Raw genomic sequence first — 19,893 nt, 5'->3', positions numbered from 1 at the left:
GGTAAATATATGGGGTTACGGGGATAGGACCTGGGTGGGATTGTTGTCGGTGCAGACTCGATGGGCCGAATGGCCTCCTTCTGCACTGTAGATTCTATGAGAGCTATGAGAACCTGCAAAGGTCCTGGCACCGACTCTCCGAAAGAGTCCTATCCCTGTATAACCGCACCTATATATCCCGCTAACGTCCCCTAACCTGCACATCTTGAGATACTAAGGGACAATTTAGGACGGCTAAACCTAACCAGCACGCCTTTTGGACTGTGGGAGGAAATCGGAGCACCCTGAGGAAACCCACACAGACACGGGGAGAACATGCAAACGTCACACAGACGGTCACCGTTGGCTGGTATCGAACCTGGGTCCCTGATACTGTGAGGCAACAGTGCTAACCACTGTGCCACCGTGCCGCCCATATTGTTCGCCATTGATTTCATTGGGGTGTAAAACCAGCAAGATACCCAATCCTGTCAGTGCCCCTAGGCTTAGACTAAAATTAGGCCCTGTAATTCTATAATTGATAAATAATTATAAACACACTTAAGCTGCTTTCTTGATTTGTCTTTTAATTATGACATTGTTATGCACATACTGGAATAATTTTTTGGGGGGACCATTTCCCAGATTCCTCATTTAGTAGCACTGAAACGGATGCCGTGTGTTCAGTTTGCCGGAGTGGATAGTCCGGGAGACATAAAAGACCAGACATTCCAGGAATTGTTTAGCTCTGGCGGCTTTGTTGTTTCTGACGGGACTGTGCTGGACAATATGACTCCAGGTAGGTGCAGTAACTACACTCAGTTTGTACAACAAATAAAGTTAAGACTATACATACAATATATGTATATATAAATATAAAAGTATATATATATAATGCCTTGATACCTGACTAACATTTATTACTGTGCGGATGTAGAAGTCCAGAATATGAAATAAGCTTAAATTTAATTTCAGTGATAAATAATGTTTTAAAATTATGAAGAAGTGTGATGGGTAGATTCGGTGTTGGAATTGGAAGGTTTAAGATTCTAAACTGTAGTTATCTTCCGATGTAAAATAGGATTAAATATGTCATTGATAACGCAAGGCATTTGATAAATGAGAAATTTGTCAAATTGAAATTGTGCAGCACTGCTTTCACAGAATAGCTAATATTTCAATACCCCGAAAGGGCAGACAGGTAATACCTTGAAATGACATGGGGGATTTGAATCCAATCTACAACTTAGTTGAGTTATGTGGCCATCATCTGGAAATTCTGAAAGAAAATCGAATGCATGGTGATGTTCAGAAACTGGCAGACTCATAATCGCGGGACTGGTGGTAAGCTGTCAGTGGGAAGGAGTATAGCTCAGTCATGGCCGTCTCCTATGAGAGCAGGCTAAATGAATGTAATTGTTGATGAAAGCAGTAGGTAATTGGGATAGGCGGTGGTCTATTCAAATGGATGGCTAAAATTCTGTCGGGCATTCCCTATCTGTTCTTCTCTAAATACCTGTTCTAATTCCATGAGCTGCACCTTCTGAGGTTCTTCCCCAGAGAAATCAAATTGAACAAATGGGCAAAAGGAAAATACTGCGGATGCTGGAATCTGAAACTAAAACAGAAAATGCTGGAAAATCTCAGCAAGTCTGACAGCATCTGTAGGCTTTGACAAAGGGTCATCTGAACTCGAAATATCAACTCTTCTCTCCTTACAGATGCTGCCAGACCTGCTGAGATTTCCCAGCGTTTTCTCTTTTGGTTTCAGATTCCAGCATCCGCAGTAATTTGCTTTTAACCCCATCTTGTTTGGGGGTTATGACAATTGAGGGATATGGAGCCATTACGAGTAACTGGAGATGAGATACAGATCAGTCATGATCTAATTGAATGGTGGAGAAGGCTTGAGGGGCTGAATGGTAAATTCCTTTCCCTATGTTCTGAAAACATCTAAAATAAATGGGTTAATATCTCCACCAAGTTAATGGAGTGACAAAGTGCAGACTCATGTATTAATGTTTCATAGTGATGTCAGAGGTTATGACTTAACATTTGCATCCCTTTTGTTTGGTTTTAACTGTTAACTTGTCAGCTAGATGTTACAGCTGTGAGTGACAGCATATGAACTCCAACAGTGGAGATAGTCACTAGCCTGGGAATGCTTCAGCACTAACTAACCACCAGCACCCTCGCAGCAAGGTCCTTTTCTGACCTATCTCCAGGCCACACTCCCCTCAAACCTGGCTCCCCAGTCGGAGGGTTCTGTGGGTGAATTTATCAACAACAACAACAACCTGTATTTATATAGTGCTTTTAACAGGAGCAGAATGTCCCAAGGCATTTCACAAGACCATTATCAAACAACGAGGCAGCAAGGTGGCACAGTGGTTAGCAATGCTGCCTCACAGCGCCAGGGACCCGGGTTCAATTCCGGCCTCGGGTCACTGTCTGTGTGGAGTCTGCACATTCTCCTCATGTCTGCTTGGGTTTCCTACAGGTGCTCCGGTTTCCTCCCACACTCCAAAGATGTGCAGATTAAGTGGATTGGCCATGCTAAATTGCCCGTTAGTTTCAGGGGACTAGCAGGGTAAATATGTGGGGTTACGGGGGCGGTGTCTGGGTGGGATTGTGGTCGGTGCAGACTTGATGGGCCGAATGGCCTCCTTCTGCACTGTAGGGATTCTATGATTCTATTCTATGAACATTTGCAACAAGCCACATAAAATTACCACACATTACCATAAGCTTAGTCAAGGAGGTTGGTTTTAATGACCATCTTAAAGAAGGACACTAAGTCACAGAAGGAGACAATAAAGCAGATGAACAAAAGCCTGGCCAAAGAGGTAGGTTTTAGGAGTGTGTTGAAGGAGGAAAAGGTTAGAGAGACAGAGAGATTTAAGGATATTAAGATGTGAAGGATATATTGGCCTTGGAGAAAATGCAGTATAGATTTATCAGAATGATACCTGTTCTCCTCAAATTAAATTTGGAGGAGAGATGGCAGAATTAAGGGATGTATTCCATTGATGCCCTGATTGGGGATTCTAGGGCGAGGGGGCATGGTCTTAAAAATTAGAGCCAGACCTTTCAGGAGTGAAATTGGGCAACACCTTCATACACAAGGGGTGATAGAAGTTTGGAACTCTTCAGCAAACAACAAGTTACACTATTAATCATAGAATCATACAGTGCAGAAGGAGGCCATTCGGCCCATCGAGTCTACACCGACCACAATCCCACCCAGGCCCTATCCCCATACATTTACCCTTGCTAGTCCTCCTGACACTAAGGGACAATTTAGCATGGCCAATCCACCTAATCCGCAAATCTTTGGAGTGTGGGAGGAAACTGAAGCAGCTGGAGGAAACACACGGGGAGAATGTGCAAACTCCACGCAGTCACCCAAGCTGGGAATCGAACCCAGGTCCCTGGCGCTGTGAGGCAGCAGTGCTAACCACTGTGCCACCATGCCGCCCCCAATCGCAAGATCAATTGTTAGATGTTAGTCCGCGATTGATAAATTTCTATTACCCTCTCGGTGCTAAGAGGTATTGGGGCAAAGGCAAGCAAAGATTGCAGATCATCCATGATCTCTTCGAATGGCCGAACAGGCTGAAGGAGCTAAATGGCCTACTGTTGTTCTCTGGTGAAAATTCCAAAATGCATGACTTTGGCGGCCAAAGGCCCAGCTGCCAGTGCTGGAGTCACAAAAAACAGTCAATGACCCATCTGTAAGTGTGTGCCTAAATGCTGAATGTTAGCAGACTTTCTAATCATGGTGCTAACACTGGTCTGTGGCAGCTCAACATCTGATAAAATGTGCGATTGCCGACAGGAATCACGGAATAGCGATCCTGAATAGGAATGCTGGATGATTCCACCACCTCCATAGTTCAGAGATGGTAAACTCTCACCCCACCCGCCACGTTCCCCCCCCACTCCCCACCCCTACTCCCACCCCACCACAGACCGAAAAAATGAAGCTGGGAATCAATCAATGAATGTGCCGGTTTTAAGCGCAGTGCACCATGATTGTCGAAGTGAATGCGTTTACTAACCCCACAGTATCGGATTTGAGAATTTGGCACTTTCAAAGCATTTCTCTCTTTATTTCATCAGAACATTTGCAGCAGATTTCAGCCGTCTTGGAGCAGCTGAGCGCAGAGCGTAAATGGAAGTGGATGATTCATTTCAAAGAACTTAAGAGGCTAAAGGAGACGGCCAGGTTGGTGTGGGATGAATGAATGTTGTACGTGCTGCAGGGACATTGTGGTCATCAGGTCAGGGGCTTGGGTTCTGGTCACTGTGGAATGTGGTCTGGTTGCCATGGGAATAGCGGCAGGGAGAAGATGCAAAGTGTTGATCTTAAGAGCTAAAAAGTGGGCGGAGCTGTGGATAACGGAAGATAATTTTTTTCAAGTATAACACCATCAGTTGGTTTTGAATTACACTATAGAGTCATAGAGGTTTACAGCATGGAAACAGGCCCTTCGGCCCAACTTGTTTGACCCATGCTCTTGAGCTCAGTGGTTAGCACTGCTGCCTCACAGCTCCAGGGAACCAGGTTCAATTCCCAGCTTGGGTGACTGTCTGTGTGGAGTTTGCACATTCTTCGGGTGCTCCGGTTTTCTCCCACAGTCTAAAGATGTGCGGGTTAGGTGGAAAGGCCGTGCTAAATTGGCCCTTAGTGTCGGGGGATTAGCAGGGTAAATATGTGGGGTTGCGGGAATAGGGGCTGGGTGGGATTGTGGTCGGTGCAGACCCGATGGGCCAAATGGCCTCCTTCTGCACTGTAGGGATTCTATGATCTATGTGCATATGTGAAGTACATGGTGTCTCTTCACTCTCTATGTCTTGTCCAGAATCTGTAAAGGTATAGTCAGTGCTAATTAGCACCAAAGTATGAATCCCAACAGTTGGATTCCCATGTTGTACAATAACTACTTTTCCTTCACTGCCTTATCACTTTACCCAGGATCTTTCCATTCTTTCCACCTTTCTCTTTTATAATATACCAGGTCTCCCTCTCAAAATGTATCCCCGTTAGCTACCTGCGATGCCGTAATGCTCACCAAATTTTATCTGAAACCTCAGCTTTAGTCAAAGCCTTGCTGCTTGTATGCAAAGCATTCGGATGAGCAGAAAATGTAGAGTTAATGCTCGTCCCTTCTTAAGCAGGGGAGCATCTGAATGGACTGAAGTCAACTTTGGATTCTTGCTGTACTGATGCGGTCTGCGTCCCCCAGCCATTTGCAAAGAGTTTTTTGCATGCACTGCCCATGCCAGCACCATTCGCAGTCTGGTTGATCAGCCAAGATTTTATGTAACATGTCATTGTTTCCCTTGCAGAGACCATCACTGAACAAACTCTCAGCCTCATTGTGCATGATATTCAAATTTATACATCTTAAAATTTCTCATTGGCAAATTGCCCAACATTATTTATCAGGAATTTAGCTGCTGTTCCTAATCCTGTTCCCACTCATTTCTCAACATTGATCCACTTGTCCTTACCACGTTATACAGTGAATGGGCGAAATCTGGTCTGGTCGCAATATCTATAGGATGCAGCAGAGAAATGCCTTTATCTTAGTCCCATACTTTTAAGCCTATTGCCACTGTATTGTTAAACACCCTGGCGAGTAGCAAGCTCACAACAGGATATGGTGGTGTCTTTCGATATTTTATACAAATTTCACACTGAGCCTTGATTTACTCAATGAGGTTGTTGTATTCTCTATCAAGCACTCCAGCATCTCGCAGTAAAACTCAGTTTTTGTGATGCCGGATGTGCAAACTGTCTATGCAACTTCCAAATGATCACGGTTAGCACTGCTGCCTCACAGCTCCAGGGACCTGGGTTCAATTCCAGCGTTGGGTGACTGTCTGTGTGGAGTTTGACATTCTCCCCGTATCTACATGGGTTTCCTCCTCTCTCACTCGAAAGATGTATGGGTCATTAATGCTAAATTGCCCCTTAGTATCAGGGGAATAGTAGGGTAAATACGTGGGGTTACAGTGATAGGGCCTGGGTGGATTGTTGTCGGTGGAGACTTGATGGGCCAAATGGCCTCCTTCTGCACTGTTGGGATTCTATGATCTTTTTGTCAACCACATTCTTATTCTCAGAAGTTAATAAGACTTCCTCAATTCTTTGATAAGAAATTTCTGGTTTCTTGAATGGCAGATAGTAATGACCTGACCCAGTAAAATGTAGATCGACTGTATTCCTGAACATGATCACTCTGTTATTCTTCATGTCTAATGCCATCTGTGCTTTCTTCATCGAAGACCTGATAACAAGAGAGTTTTATCTCTAGAAACCACATCTGTACTGATGAAAAGACTGATCTCAGCTGTCCTACAAGGGAAGGCTATCCTTTTGGATAACGTTAGTATGTTGTTATCTCTAAACCTGAAGCATGTCGAGCTTTAGTACTCTTTAACCTTTTGCCAATCTGCCTCATCAAGAGACTCCAGGTAGCAGCTACACCCCACACACTGAAAGTGCAACCGCTATCTAAAAGTGCACAGTTGAATGAATCAGCTTTGAAAATACTCATCACTGGATTCAAACTCTCAGTGACTAACACAGTTCCTTCACGGCAGTCCCATCATCATTGCAGCCTCAGAATTATCTGTTTCATGCTTTATTTCAAAAACATGATTCTTTTGCTGTGGGCAACGCATTGCATAATGACACTTGGAATCACACCAATAACGTCGATTAACCATTCCCCCTGCATTTCTCGGGTTTAAGCGCCTGCGGTCACCATCCCAGACCCGCTTTTTTTCTGATCACTCAGATTAGTTAAAGGTACGGCAATCTTCAGACAACCTGTCAATAACCCCATCTTTGATGTGGAATCTGTGTCGAATGTGCTGTCGATCTCAAAACCCGGCCACCATTGAACCCTCCATTCCTTTTGCTTTGTCACAGAGTTGCCTGTATTCAACAGGAAAGTAGCTGGAAGGGATTGTCTTCCTGAAGTGTTTTTTAGGGCAGCAGCCATTTGGTCTGAAAGAGAGTTTTTACTTCAGTGCTGAGCCTCCGTTAATACTAAAAGTCTATCCACACAGAGAAACACGGGCATAATCTGGTAACTTAAATGCCAATTCTGACTCCCGAGTTGTCAAGTTCAAATTTCTTCAGTCTCTTATACCATCTGTCAAGGTCCATGATATATTCCTCCATGGACTGACCATCTGGTTTCTTAACTCTATCAAAGGCTCCAAATGCTTCCAATAGAATAGCATTAATAGAATTTATTCAAAAATAACAGAAGGTCCAGTCCCTCTCCATTGTTCAAATCATTAATGTTCCACTCTGGAAAAGCTTTACTCCTAGTTTTACTCTTTGCTTGCAAATGATGAAGCCGAAGCCATATCTTGCTTCTTTCAGGATAATGAAGTAACCCGTGTCCACATCTCAGCCTCAGTTTTCCATTCCTCGTGTGGCTCCACTTCCGAGAAAATTGGTGGATGATCAAAGCCTGGCATTTTGCATTGTCCTTCTGCCATCCTGGAATTTAAATTTGTCTGCAGCAGTATACTTCTTATCCTTCAGAGGATAGAGACAGAAACCTGTGTGCTAATTGACTGCTGGGTTTGCCTTTTGACAACATTGTTTTTGTATTATTCATTCATGGGAGGTGGGCTTCTCTGGCTAGGCCAGCATTTATTGCCCATCCCTAACTGAGAAGGTGGTGGTGAGCTGCCTTCTTGAACCGCTGCAGCCCATGTGGTGTAGGTTCTCCCATAGTGCTGTTAGGGAAGGAATTCCAGGATTTGAGCAACAGTGAAGGAACGGCGATATATTTCCTGGTCAGGATGGCGAGTGGCTTGGAGGCAGGAGACGGTAGTGGTCATGGGTTTGGAAAGTGCTGTCTCAGGAATCTTGGTGAGGCCCTTACAGTGGATCTTGTAGATAATGCACGCTACTACCACTGTTCGTCGGTGGTGGAGGGAGTGAATGTTTATGCATGGGGTGGTAATGAAGCGAGCTGCTTTGTCCTGGATGGTGTTGAGCTTCTTGAGTGTTGTTGGAGCTGCACTCATCCAGGCAAGTGGAGATTATTCCATCACACTTCTGACTTGTACCTTGTAGATGGCAGGTTGACTTTGGGGAGTCAGGTGGTGAGTTACTCACCACAGGATTCCTAGCGTCTGACCTGCTCTTGTAGTCACAGTATTCAGATGGCTGGTCCAGTTCATTTTCTGGTCAATGGTAATCCCCCAGATGTTGATAGTGGTGATTGAATGTCAAGGGGCCATGGTTAGATCCTCTCTTATCGGAGATGGTCATTGCCTGGCACTTGCTTGGCATGAATGTCATTTGCGTTTTTCGTAGAAGCATTTCATTGACTGGGAAGTGCTTTGGGATGTCCTGGGGATCCGAAACGTATGATATAACAGCAAGATATTTGATAGCACAATTGGTTTGATTACAAAGAGCATTAAGTGTTTTGAATTGTTCTGTTTTATTATTGACTTGAGAATGTATTCACTTTGCTTTGGCGTGTAACAATGTAATTTATTCATGCAGAGGAGACAGTGTCGCAAAGAGGAAGATCTTTCTCCTGACCCAAAAGATTGCAGCCAACATTCTGGAAGTCCTCCCTTTCCATGAGTGTGACTCCAGGGCCCAGAAGAAACCTGACTATCTCAGCTGCCTTGTGAAGTTACAGAGTCAGAAAATAAGCTGCAGGTTTGCAGTATTCCTCACAGGTGAGATGTGACAAAATCGGCTAAAGGGGCGATGATCTTTAGAAGAATGAGAAGATATTGTTTGAAATGAAAATGGAGAAAGTTGGTGGCTGTTGTTTAAAGTAGATTAGGTGGTAATACTTAACCCAAAAAAAGCTTGCAATGTTGAAAGACATGGACAACTTTTGAGATTAGGTTAAGCCTGTGTTCTTAATTTTCTCAGGACAGCGGCTACGCAGATGGTTACAACACGCAAAAAGCTCTTGAGGAAAAATACTAACAAAAGACAGAATCACTCGCTTTTATAACTCGGTCAAAATTTCCCCAGAAGGAAAATCAAGGCAGGGTCAGATCTTTAGTAACACTGAAATCTTGTGCCTGATGAGGTAGTAAGAATGGAGTGTTGACAGTTGAGATCTGCAGGGATTAGGTAATGATTGTGATGCAACAAAGCCACCATGAATCCAGGAACCAAAACAAAACTCAGGATCCAATCTCCAATCTCCCACCTGCAAAGAATTTAAGACACAGAATCAGGTTATTCAGTGTTTGCTGATTCTTGCACTGCATATTTCAAGAGCTCCCTCACACTTTAATGGCTTCATCTAACCCTATCAGTGTAACCTTCTCTTTGTGTCTCCCTCAAACACATTGTTGGCTTCCCCTTAAACGCATCTGTGCTCTTAGGAACATAGGAATTAGGAGCAAGAGTAGGCAATTCAGCCCTTTGAGCCCGCTCCACCATTCTATATGAACATGGCTGATCTCCATCTCATCCCAACTCCACTTCTCTGCCTTTTCCCCATAGCCCTTTATCCCGCTTTTGATCAAATATTTATCTATCTCTTTGTCCTCATGTAATGTCAAGTTCCCCATTTTCACCGCTCGCTGGGTGAAACATTCCCGCTGTTTGATTTGATTTATTATTGTCACATGTATTGGGATACAGTGAAAAGTATTGTTTCTTGCGAGTTGTTATAGAGAAAAACATACTGTTCATAGGGTTCATTGGGAAGAAGGAAAGGAGAGGGTGCAGAATATAGTGTTGCAGTTACTGATAACATGAAGAGAAAGCTCAGCTTAATGTGTGAACGAACCATTCAAAAGTCTGATGGCAGAAGAGAAGAAACTGTTTTTGAGTCAGTTGGTACGTGTTTTCAGGCTCTTGTATCTTTTTCCTGACGGAAGAAGGTGGAAGGGAGAATGTCCAGGGTGCGTGCGGTCCTTGATTATGCTGGCTGCTTTTCCAAGGCAGCGGAAAGTGTAGATAGTCAATGGACAGGAGGCTGGTTTATGTGATGGGCTTACTAGTGCTCGCAAATATTGAAAACCCTCAACTTTGGACTGCCCCACAAATGGAAGGAATTTCTCTGCCCTATAATAGTTCTAAAAACCTCTGTTCAGGTCATCTCTCAGTGTTGTTTCTCAGAGGGAAAAGCGACCAGCCTGTTCAGACTTGAGTATATAATCCAGGTTGGCATTTCAGTATAGCATTTCATCAGTGCTGCAGGTAGCAAGTAACAGATGGAACATAAGTCCTACATGCCAGTTCAGATGGACGTAACATGCTACAGTAGTGTTCAGAAGAATAGGGCATTCACCTGGGTCGTGGCCAACAATCTGAGGAAGGTGTTAATTGGTCATTCCTCTCCCTTGCCATTTGGGGGATGTCACTATTGCATTGGCTCATGACTGTCCTTGCAAGTAGTGAATTGATAATGAAGGGTGTTATTGAGATGATCTGAGGATGTGATAAAATGCTATAATCTCAGAATTTGAGATTGAAAGGTGCTTTTTTGTCGGGTAAAGGTTATGGAACCAAGGCAAATAGATTCCCTACAGTGCAGAAGGAGGCCATTTGCCCATCGAGCCTGCACCGACAACAATCCCACTCAGGCCCTATCCCCGTAACCCCACGTATTTACCCTGATAATTCCCCGACACTAAGGGGCAATTTAGCACAGCCAATCAACCTAACCTGCACATCTTTGGAGTGTGGGAGGAAACCAGAGCACCCAGAGGAAACCCACACAGACATGGGGAGAATGTGCAAACTCCACACAGACAGCGACCCGAGGCCGGAATTGAACCCGGGTCCCTGGCGCTGTGAGGCAGCAGTGCGAACCATTGTGTCACCATGTAGCCCAAATAGATGGGCAGCACAATACAGACCAGCATTAATCTAACTGAATGGCAGAACGGACTGAACCAGCTGAATGACCTGGTCCTGCCTGCCTACAAAAATGAATGTATTCCCCTTTCCTTTATAAAAGAAATGAAGATATTTAAAACTGTGAGCAATGGAAGCCCGAGCTCTTCCCAAACATTGACCTTTTTATACTTCTTCCTTTTGAAAATGTGATCATGGATTGTCAGCCTGCAAACCTGTTTAAACTAATAGTCGCTCATGTTTCATTGTCTCTTCTAATTGACGACCTTTCAGAGAAGCCTGAGAACCAAGAGGTTTTTGCACAAAGTGGAATCCTTGTTACGGATGTAAATAGTTTCACTAAAGGTTTGAGAATGCTAACCACTCCTGCACAAAGCACTTCGGCAATGAAAAATGGTAAGACTAATTTACAACTTGTCCCTTTTTTGAATGACGTTTTCATTTTTTGCGCTATTCGGACGGATTGCCTGATGTTTAAAACAATGTAACTAGCAATAAGTTTATCACAGAAAACACTGGGAAAATCTCAGCAGGTCTGACAGCATCCGTGGAGAGAGAGAACAGAGCTAAGGTCTCAAGTCAGGATGTCCAGACTTGAAACGTTGGCTCGAGTGGCGCAGTGGTTAGCACTGCTGCCTCACAGCGCAAAGGTCCCAGGTTCAATTCTGGCCTCGGGTCACTGTCTGTGTGGAGTTTGCATTTCCTCCCCATGTCTGTCTGTGTGGGTTTCCTCCCATGTTCCAAAGATGTGTGGGTTAGGTGGATTGGCCGTGCTAAATTGACCCTAGTGTCAGGGGGATTAGCAGGATAAATATGTGGGGTTACAGGAATAGGGGCCTGCGTGGGATTGTGGTCAGTACAGACTCGACGGGCCAATGGCCTCCTTCTGTACTGTATGGATTCTATTCCCTCTCCACAGATACTGTCAGACCTGCTGAGATTTTCCAGCATTTTCTGTTTTTGTTTCAGATTCCAGCATCCACAGTAATTTGCTTTTATAATAAGTTTATCACCACGGGAAATCTGATCTGTTTTGAAAGTGCAGTAACATTACACAAGCCAATATTAACATGCTGGAAATAGTTAGCAGGGCAGGCAGCAGGAAACTCAGTTAACTTTCAGGTCTTTGACTGTGCTTCAGAAATGGAAACGGTCACTGATTCAATAACTTTTAGCAGGTGACAGGATTGGAGGGCAGAGAATTGGTGCGTCGAGATCCGGAGGAAACAATGGTTACATTATTTAACAAATTGTTGAGCACTTAAAAACTAAGTTCAGCAAACCAGGTACATGCAGACCGACTGGAGTAGAATACCTGTAGTGAATCACAATTGCTTTAATTTCCTCTGTTTAAAAAAAGCACGCCAAGAGGCAGTAGTGTAGTGGCGTTGTCACCGGACTAGTAGTAATCCAGAGACCCAGGCCAATGCTCTGGGGACCAGGATTCGAATCCCACCACGGCAGATGGTGGAATTTGAATTCAATAAAAATCTGGAATTAAAAGTCTACTGATGATCATGAAACCATTGTTGATTGTCCTTTAAGGAAGGAAATCTGCCATCCTTACTATTTGATTTGGTTTATTATTGTCACATGTATTAGTATACAGTGAAAAGTATTGTTTCTTGAGCGCTATACAGACAAAGCATACTGTTCATGGAGAAGGAAAGGAGAGAGTGCAGAATGTACTGTTACAGTCATAGCTAGGGTGTAGAGAAAGATCAACTTAATACAAGGTTGGTCCTTTCAAAAGTCTGCTGGCAGCAGGGAAGAAGCTGTTCTCGAGTCCTTCGAGGTGTTAGAGGTTGGGGGTTCAGGAAGTGATGTCAAGGATGCCTTGGTGAGTTCCTGCTGTGCATCTTGTAGATGGTACACACGGTTGCCAGTATGTATCTGTAATGCAAGATAGAGCCATTCAAAAGTCTGATGTCAGCAGGGGAAGAAGCTGTTCTTGAGTCGGTTGGTACATGTCCTCAGACTTTTGTATCTTTTTCCCGACGGAAGAAGGTGGAAGAGAGAATGTCCGGGGTGTGTGGGGTCCTTGATTATGCTGGCTGCTTTTCCGAGGCAGCGGGAAGTGTAGACAGTGTCAAGGGGTGGGAGGCTGGTTTGAGTGATGGACTGGGCATCGTTCACGACCCTTTGTAGTTTCAGTTCCCCAGATTCTCTATCTCTTTCCTGTACTCTGTCCCGTCATTGTTTGACGTCATCACTTCCACGACACTGATGTCATCAGCAAACTTGAAAATCGAGTTGGAAGGGAATTTAGCCTACTTGTGACTCCAGATCCACAGCAATGCCCTCAGGGATGGGGTTTAAATGCTGGCCCAGCCAGCGACATCCACATCCCATGAACGGATAAATAAAATGTGATGTGATGATCATTGGGCCACAGAGGAAATAAGCTGCCTGGAAACTAAATGTTGATTTGATGAGAAGGTTTCCCCAGAATATTTTTTGAGTCATTGCTGCATTTCTAATACACTTGAAATAAAATATATTAATAGCTAAGTTAAATTAAACATAGAAACCCTACAGTGCAGAAGGAGGCCATTTGGCCCATCGAGTCTGCACCGACCACAATCCCACCCAGGCCCTACCCCCACATATTTACCCGCTAATCCCTCTAACTACGCATCTCAGGGACAATTTTTTTTTTAACCTGGCCAATCAACCTAACCCGCACATCTTTGGACTGTGGGAGGAAACCGGAGCACCCGGAGGAAACCCACGCAGACACGAGGAGAATGTGCAAACTCCACACAGACAGTGACCCGAGCCGAGAATTGAACCCGGGACCCTGGAGCTGTGAAGCAGCAGTGCTAACCACTGTGCTACCGTGCCGCCCTACATACACCAGATTCAGGCCATTTTATATATATATATATATATATATAAAATGCATCAAACATTGTCACATTTCCTCAATTTATTACACCTTCAAATTCTCAGGGGTCAGGATATTGAATTTGCTGATCAGCCACAATCAAAATGAATGGCGGAGTAGGCTCGAAGGGCTGAATGGCCTCCTCCTGCTTCTATTCTCTGTTTCTGTGTTAGGTTTCCCCATTCGATCCCGCCAGCAGGCTCACTAACCCACATAAGGAGATGTGAAAGAACAGTTTGATGTGATTTTTTTTTCTTTGCCCCTCCATCTTTTTAATCTGCCCCCAAAGCAGCTTCATTTCACAAGTCTTAAGTAATTTTTGTGATTTAAAAAAAAATCTTTCCATCAATTGCTGTTTTAAATTGTTAACGATTTTAAAAGGCAGCTCCGGTGCAAAGACTTGCAAATTGGCCACACTGCATTTGTCTGCAGAGTTTGTACGAAATGCCATGACAGATTGAGCTGCCCACAAAGCCCTCTGGTAATTTTGGAACCGTCGAACCTTCCAGCACGGAAGGAAGTCACACTTGTGACAACTTGTTGAAAGAGATGCATCATCAATTGGGGTGGCACAGTGGTTGCACTGCTGCCTCACAGCGCCAGGGTCCCAGGTTCAAATCCTGGCTTGGGTCACTGTCTGTGTGGAGTTTGCACATTCTCCCCGTGTCTGCGTGGGTTTCCTCCGGGTGCTCCGGTTTCCTCCCACAGTCTGGTTAGATGCATTGACCCGAACAGGTGCCATAGTGTGACAACTAGGGGAATTTCAAAGTAACTTCATTGCAGTGTTAATGTAAGCCTACTTGTGACTAATAAATAAACTTTTTACTTTACTTTTTAAGTACAAGAGTGAATTGTATTTTGTTTTGGCGTGTTTAGAATCATAGAATCCCTACTGTGCAGAAGGAGGCCATTCGGCCCATCACGCCTCCACTGACCACAATCCCACCCAGAGCCTATTCCCATAACCCCACATATTTACCCTGTTAATCCCCTGATACTAGGGTCAATTTATCATGGCCAATCAACCTAACCTGCACATAGTACATCTGTGATGCTGAAAACAGCTTTTCCAACAGGCGGTTATTTCTATGAATGTAAGCACAGGATATGCCAGTGAACAAGCGTCATTATATATAAATGAGAGCACAGGTAACACTTTGTTCTTTCTTTCTAGCACGTCTGGCTGAAGTAAGCTACTCCTCAGAGACCCAGTTGGAGTCGCCCTTTGGGAAAAATACAGCGACCCAGATGCCTCCCACCTTGTTCTGATTATGATCTGTGCATGGTATGTGCAATGGGAGAACAGGGGTAGAGTGAGGGGTGGTTGGTGGAGAAAATCCTCCCAATTTCACAGCAAAAACAAAGCTCAAAGTAACTATCCATCTTCATTCAGTCATGCTTGCTCAAGGTGGCATGAGAATGGTAACTTATGCAATCAGCAGGATCAAAGTGTGATTTGTGCATTTGGAAGATGGTGCAAGGGTATGCCTCTGTATGCTTTTCCTTTGGGTGCGTCCACATTAGCTTTTCTGCATCTCACTTCTTTTCCTTGTGTGTTGCCAGGAGTGAATTATTTCTCAGTCTCTGCCTGATTTCGGCAAACACTGGGCTGAGCATGTTCCACGCGGTTCGGAAAACGTGATCTGATATTCTCTGGTTGACAGCAAAATCTCTTCTCAGTCGAGCCAAGAGGCTTCTTATTTCTCAGTGTCTAGTAACTTGCTTTCAACTGCAAACCTCTTTCATTATTGATCTCCCGTTAGGGTCAAAGGCGCAGAGGGGCCAATCCTGCAGTGCCTTCTGTTGCTCGAAACTTACTGACTAGTTTAACCACTAACGTTAAGGAAGCTGTTGCAGAGGTTCCCCGAACCCCTTCTTCCCTTAAACAGTATTTTGCTTTGAGCAGTCGTAAACCCATCAAGGTTCCCCGACAGCGCCACTTTTGTGTTCAACACGTGCAGAAAGTGAAGAACTGAAAGTGACTTGTAGTTGTGGATTCAGACAGGATTTGCCTGAAAAGATACAGGTATCCTCCAATTTACATGTATGTAAAATCCTGATATTTTATGAAATATAAGCTTCGTTTGAGGAAATTAGTCTGAACCTAATGGGTAGTAATCTACCTCTTATCCAGTAAAACACTAGGAAACAGTTTAAGTTGTTGAGAAATTTCATTTAGCAAAACACGTATTAATTTGAGTAAGTATTTAATGCTATTTTAAAGGTTCATTTGCGTTCGGCACAAGTTTCTCAGCTAACTCCATGAGATCAATTTCCTTTTGATGTATTAACTACAGTTAAAAGACACACTGTATGGGAGACAATTAACACAGAAACATGTTTCAGACTTCTTGGTTGATAGTTAGGAAAACTTGCAAATGGAAGAAGGAAATGCATTAATTGTTACTTGTCACAGAATGGTCAAAGCAAATTATCACTGCCATGTTTGATCAGTTTTCATTTTTTTATGGATCAAAATGTACTTTCTAAGTCACACTCCCACTAAAATTAACTCAGTTAAATAGAATTGAAGTGTACTATATTTTTGTATTTATTTGTAAACATGTACATATTTAATCAGTGTCAAAATAAAGATTATTTCTGTATTTCAAAATAGCAACGTTACATTTGATGCAATCTTTTTGTCAAAATAAAATACGATTTTAAACTATTGTGAAGGGGATTTTCTTTTTGCGTTTAGAAACTCAACTATAGTTTAAGTTGGACTAAGGAAAGATAAGGTAGAATCATAGAATCCCTGCAGTGCAGAAGGAGGCCATTCGACCCACAGAGTCTGCACCAACAACAATCCCACCCAGGTCCTATCCCCATAACCCTGTAACACTGCTAATCCTCCTGACATTAAGGGTCAATTTAGCATGGCCAATCAGCCCAACCCACGCATCTTTGGACTCCTCATCACTCTGTTAATACATTAAAAAAACACCTCTCCACGATTGGTTCGCTAAGAATCCAGTACCAACCGATATCCTGGAGTTGCCAGACTAAATATTTTTCCTTTACCTCTCAGGAGCCCCATGTCACCTTCTATGACATTTCTCCTGCTTGTTACACCTAACACCAACAGCTTGCATTTATATTGTACTGGTAATGTAGAAAAATGTCAAGAGGTGTAATCGGACAAAGGTTGATATAGCCGTATTGCTCCCGTTTGAATTACAGATGTTTTTTGGCATTTCCAGTGGTTAAATCAGCCCACACATGATGTGTTACATTTTAACTTTCTTCGCTCAACAGCAAATTCACAGAACCTTAGATGGGTTCATAGTACCAAAACAAAACTCATTTGCTCGCTCTGGTTTTCTCCCACAGTCCAAAGATGTGCAGGTTAGGTTGATTGGCCATGCTAAATTTCCCCTTAGTGTCCCGGGATGTGTAGGTTAGAGGGATTAGCGGGGTAGATACCTGGGGATAGGGCCTGGGGCAGGATTGTTGTCGATGCAGACTCAATGGGCCGAATGGCCTCTTTCTGCACTGGGGTTGCTCTGATGTCTATGACAATTTCTATGAAATGGCAAGATGGGTTAGAAAAAGCAGACACCGGTAGTTAATGCAGTAATTCCAAACTTAGATTTGGCAATAATGTCCTACAGCACCTGGGGTTGAAATGTATCTGACTATCAAGTAAAAAATGCAGCAGGCATGGGAATCTATCGTCACTCGGGCAGAAGTGTTTGGTTTCTGCTGTACATGCGAAAACCTTGAAAAGATGGTGTCTGACTTAAAAGTCTCCCAAAGCATGAAACACCATAAAGGTTACCTTAATTTGCCCATATTGGCGAGGATCACAATGCCAATATTGGACCGATTTGCAATAATAGTTTGTCTTTGGAAACAGAGACTTCCCTGTCAGAGTGGGTACACTAAGCAAGGCACAAAACATCCTCTTGTGCGATAAAAGGTTGCCAATGTTATTATGCGTTGGTTTCAGTGGAGAAGCAATGATGTTGTAGTTTCATTAAATGGTATGACATTAGACACAGTATCGCACAATTGATTTGTGAGCAAAGTTAGAGCATATGAAATGAAAGGGACAGCAGTAAGGTAGATATGAAATTGGCTGAGTGACAGGATGTAAAGAGTAGCGGTGTGTTTTTTTTTAGATTGGGGGAAGGTTTGATTGGGACGGCACGATGGCACAGTGGTTAGCACTGCTGCTTCACAGCTCCAGGGTCCCGGGTTCGATTCCCGGCTCGGGTCACTGTCTGTGTGGAGTTTGCACATTCTCCTCGTGTCTGCGTGGGTTTCCTCCGGGTGCTCCGGTTTCCTCCCACAATCCAAAGATGTGCAGGTTAGGTTGATTAGCCAGGTTAAAAATTGCCCCTTAGAGTCCTGAGATGCGTAGGTTAGAGGGATTAGCGGGTAAAATATGTGGGGGTAGGGCCTGGGTGGGATTGTGGTCGGTGCAGACTCGATGGGCCGAATGGCCTCCTTCTGCACTGTAAGGTTTCTAGCGCCAGGTGTTGTGTTAGAACCTCTGCTTCTTCCTGATGATGACCTGGACTTGAACGTACAGGGGCACAATTTCAAAATTTACAGATGGCTCAAAACTTGGAACCGTGACGAGGATAGTGTTAAACTTCAAAAGGACACAGGTTGGTGGAATGGGTAAACAGGTTGTTTCTCCTCCTGCACCTCGTGCAGACTTTTGTCTGTTCCCATCACCAGTTTTACCTGGAGCAGGTCGCTTTCCTGTCACCAGAGGCTTATAGCTTGAGAGGCACCACTCCACACCAGGCATGGCTGACCAAGAGCCTATTCCGCTCTTACCACCTGTTATTGGCAGCATTATGAATGCATCTTCCTTGGCCATACAAGTCCTGGGGTGGGACTCGAACCTGGAGCTCGATGGCTCAGAGACAGGGACACTGCCCACTGAACAAGATCTGAACAATTGAGCAGCAGATTAAATTTAATGCAGTGAAGTGTGAAGTTATTTATTTTGGTAGAAAGAATATGAAGAGACAAGATAAAGGATATAATTATAAAGCCGGTGCAGTAGCAGAGGGACTTGGGAGCGTATAGGTGCACAAAATATTGCAAGTCCCGTTTGGGACAGTTTGAGAGTACATTTAAAGCCAATGGGATCTTGGATTTTCTAAATAGAGACATAGGGCCCAATTTTACCATCGTGTTGTGTCTGTTTTTGGGCGCAAAACTTGGTAAATTCGGGCGTGAGGCGAGCAGCGCTGTCCCCACCCGCCTCTGCGCCGGTTTCCCCTTTACCGAGGCCCGAAAATGGCCACGATCGGGACAACACCCAGAATGGACACGACGGCCATTTAAATGCATTTGCATTCATTTAACTGGACTTAATGGGCTACACGCCCAACTTTACCGGCACTTTCCCCTTTACCACCGCGTTCGCCCTTCCAGAATCGGCGCAAAACAGACATGCTCCAAAGAAGTCTGATTCAAAACAGACATGCTCCATCAGTGAGGGTTAGTGAGGAGGTAAGGACCGAGCATCCAATAGCACTCTGCTTGAGATCGGTGGAGGAGGAAGGGGGGCGTCCACTGCCACTCTGCCTGAGATCAGTGAGGGGGAAGGGGGAGCGGGCTGCGATTGGTCTGGGTGGCGGGGGTGTGGGGAGATAAGGGGGTCAGTAATGTGGGGGTGGAGCAATGTCTGTGGGGACCAGGGGGAGGCATTATCTGTCCCGGGAGCAATGTGGCAGGGGAGCAGCATTCTATCATTTTTTTTTTCTGCGCATGCGCAGTTGGAGGCATCGATCAGAGCTGCAGTGCTTTGAGCGCGTTAAGCCCCGTCCACAGGCTTCAGCGCGATTCAGAATCGCTGATATTTTTTCAGGTAGAGTGCGTATGGGGACGCCTCAGAAGGGGTCTGAAAGTCAGATCTGAAACACTCCCAGCTTCAAGTCCATCCAGCACTTAGAATCAAAATGGTAAAATAGGACCCATGGAGTATAAAAACAAGGAAGTCATAGAAACCCTACAGTAGAGAAAGAGGCCATTCAGCCCATCGAGTCTGCACCGACCACAATCCCACCCAGGACCTATCCCCATATCCCACCCACTAATCCCTCTAACCTACGCATCTCAGGACACTAAGGGGCAGTTTTAGCATGGCCAATCAACCTAACCCGCACATCTTTGGACTGTGGGA

At 44.4% G+C, this 19,893-nt stretch overlaps 1 protein-coding gene across 7 annotated transcripts in view; it reads left to right on the top strand.

Annotated features, from left to right (window-relative positions):
* Positions 1-16,417, top strand: part of LOC144508060 (uncharacterized) — a 100,505-nt gene extending 84,088 nt beyond the window's left edge. For all 7 annotated transcript variants that reach the window (XM_078235832.1, XM_078235831.1, XM_078235833.1 and 4 more), the window contains 5 exons: positions 625-778; positions 4,102-4,207; positions 8,528-8,709; positions 11,132-11,254; positions 14,920-16,417. In XM_078235832.1, the coding sequence (XP_078091958.1) occupies positions 625-778; positions 4,102-4,207; positions 8,528-8,709; positions 11,132-11,254; positions 14,920-15,014 (660 nt within the window). In that variant the 3' untranslated portion in view covers positions 15,015-16,417. The remainder of the gene's footprint in view (positions 1-624; positions 779-4,101; positions 4,208-8,527; positions 8,710-11,131; positions 11,255-14,919) is intronic.
* The last annotated feature ends 3,476 nt before the right edge of the window (positions 16,418-19,893 follow it).

The sequence above is a fragment of the Mustelus asterias genome, chromosome 19 (assembly GCF_964213995.1).
Source record: "Mustelus asterias chromosome 19, sMusAst1.hap1.1, whole genome shotgun sequence".
Taxonomy (NCBI): Eukaryota; Metazoa; Chordata; class Chondrichthyes; order Carcharhiniformes; family Triakidae; genus Mustelus; species Mustelus asterias.
Note: the sequence above shows the minus strand (reverse complement) of the source record. Positions and strands in the feature narration are given on the sequence as shown.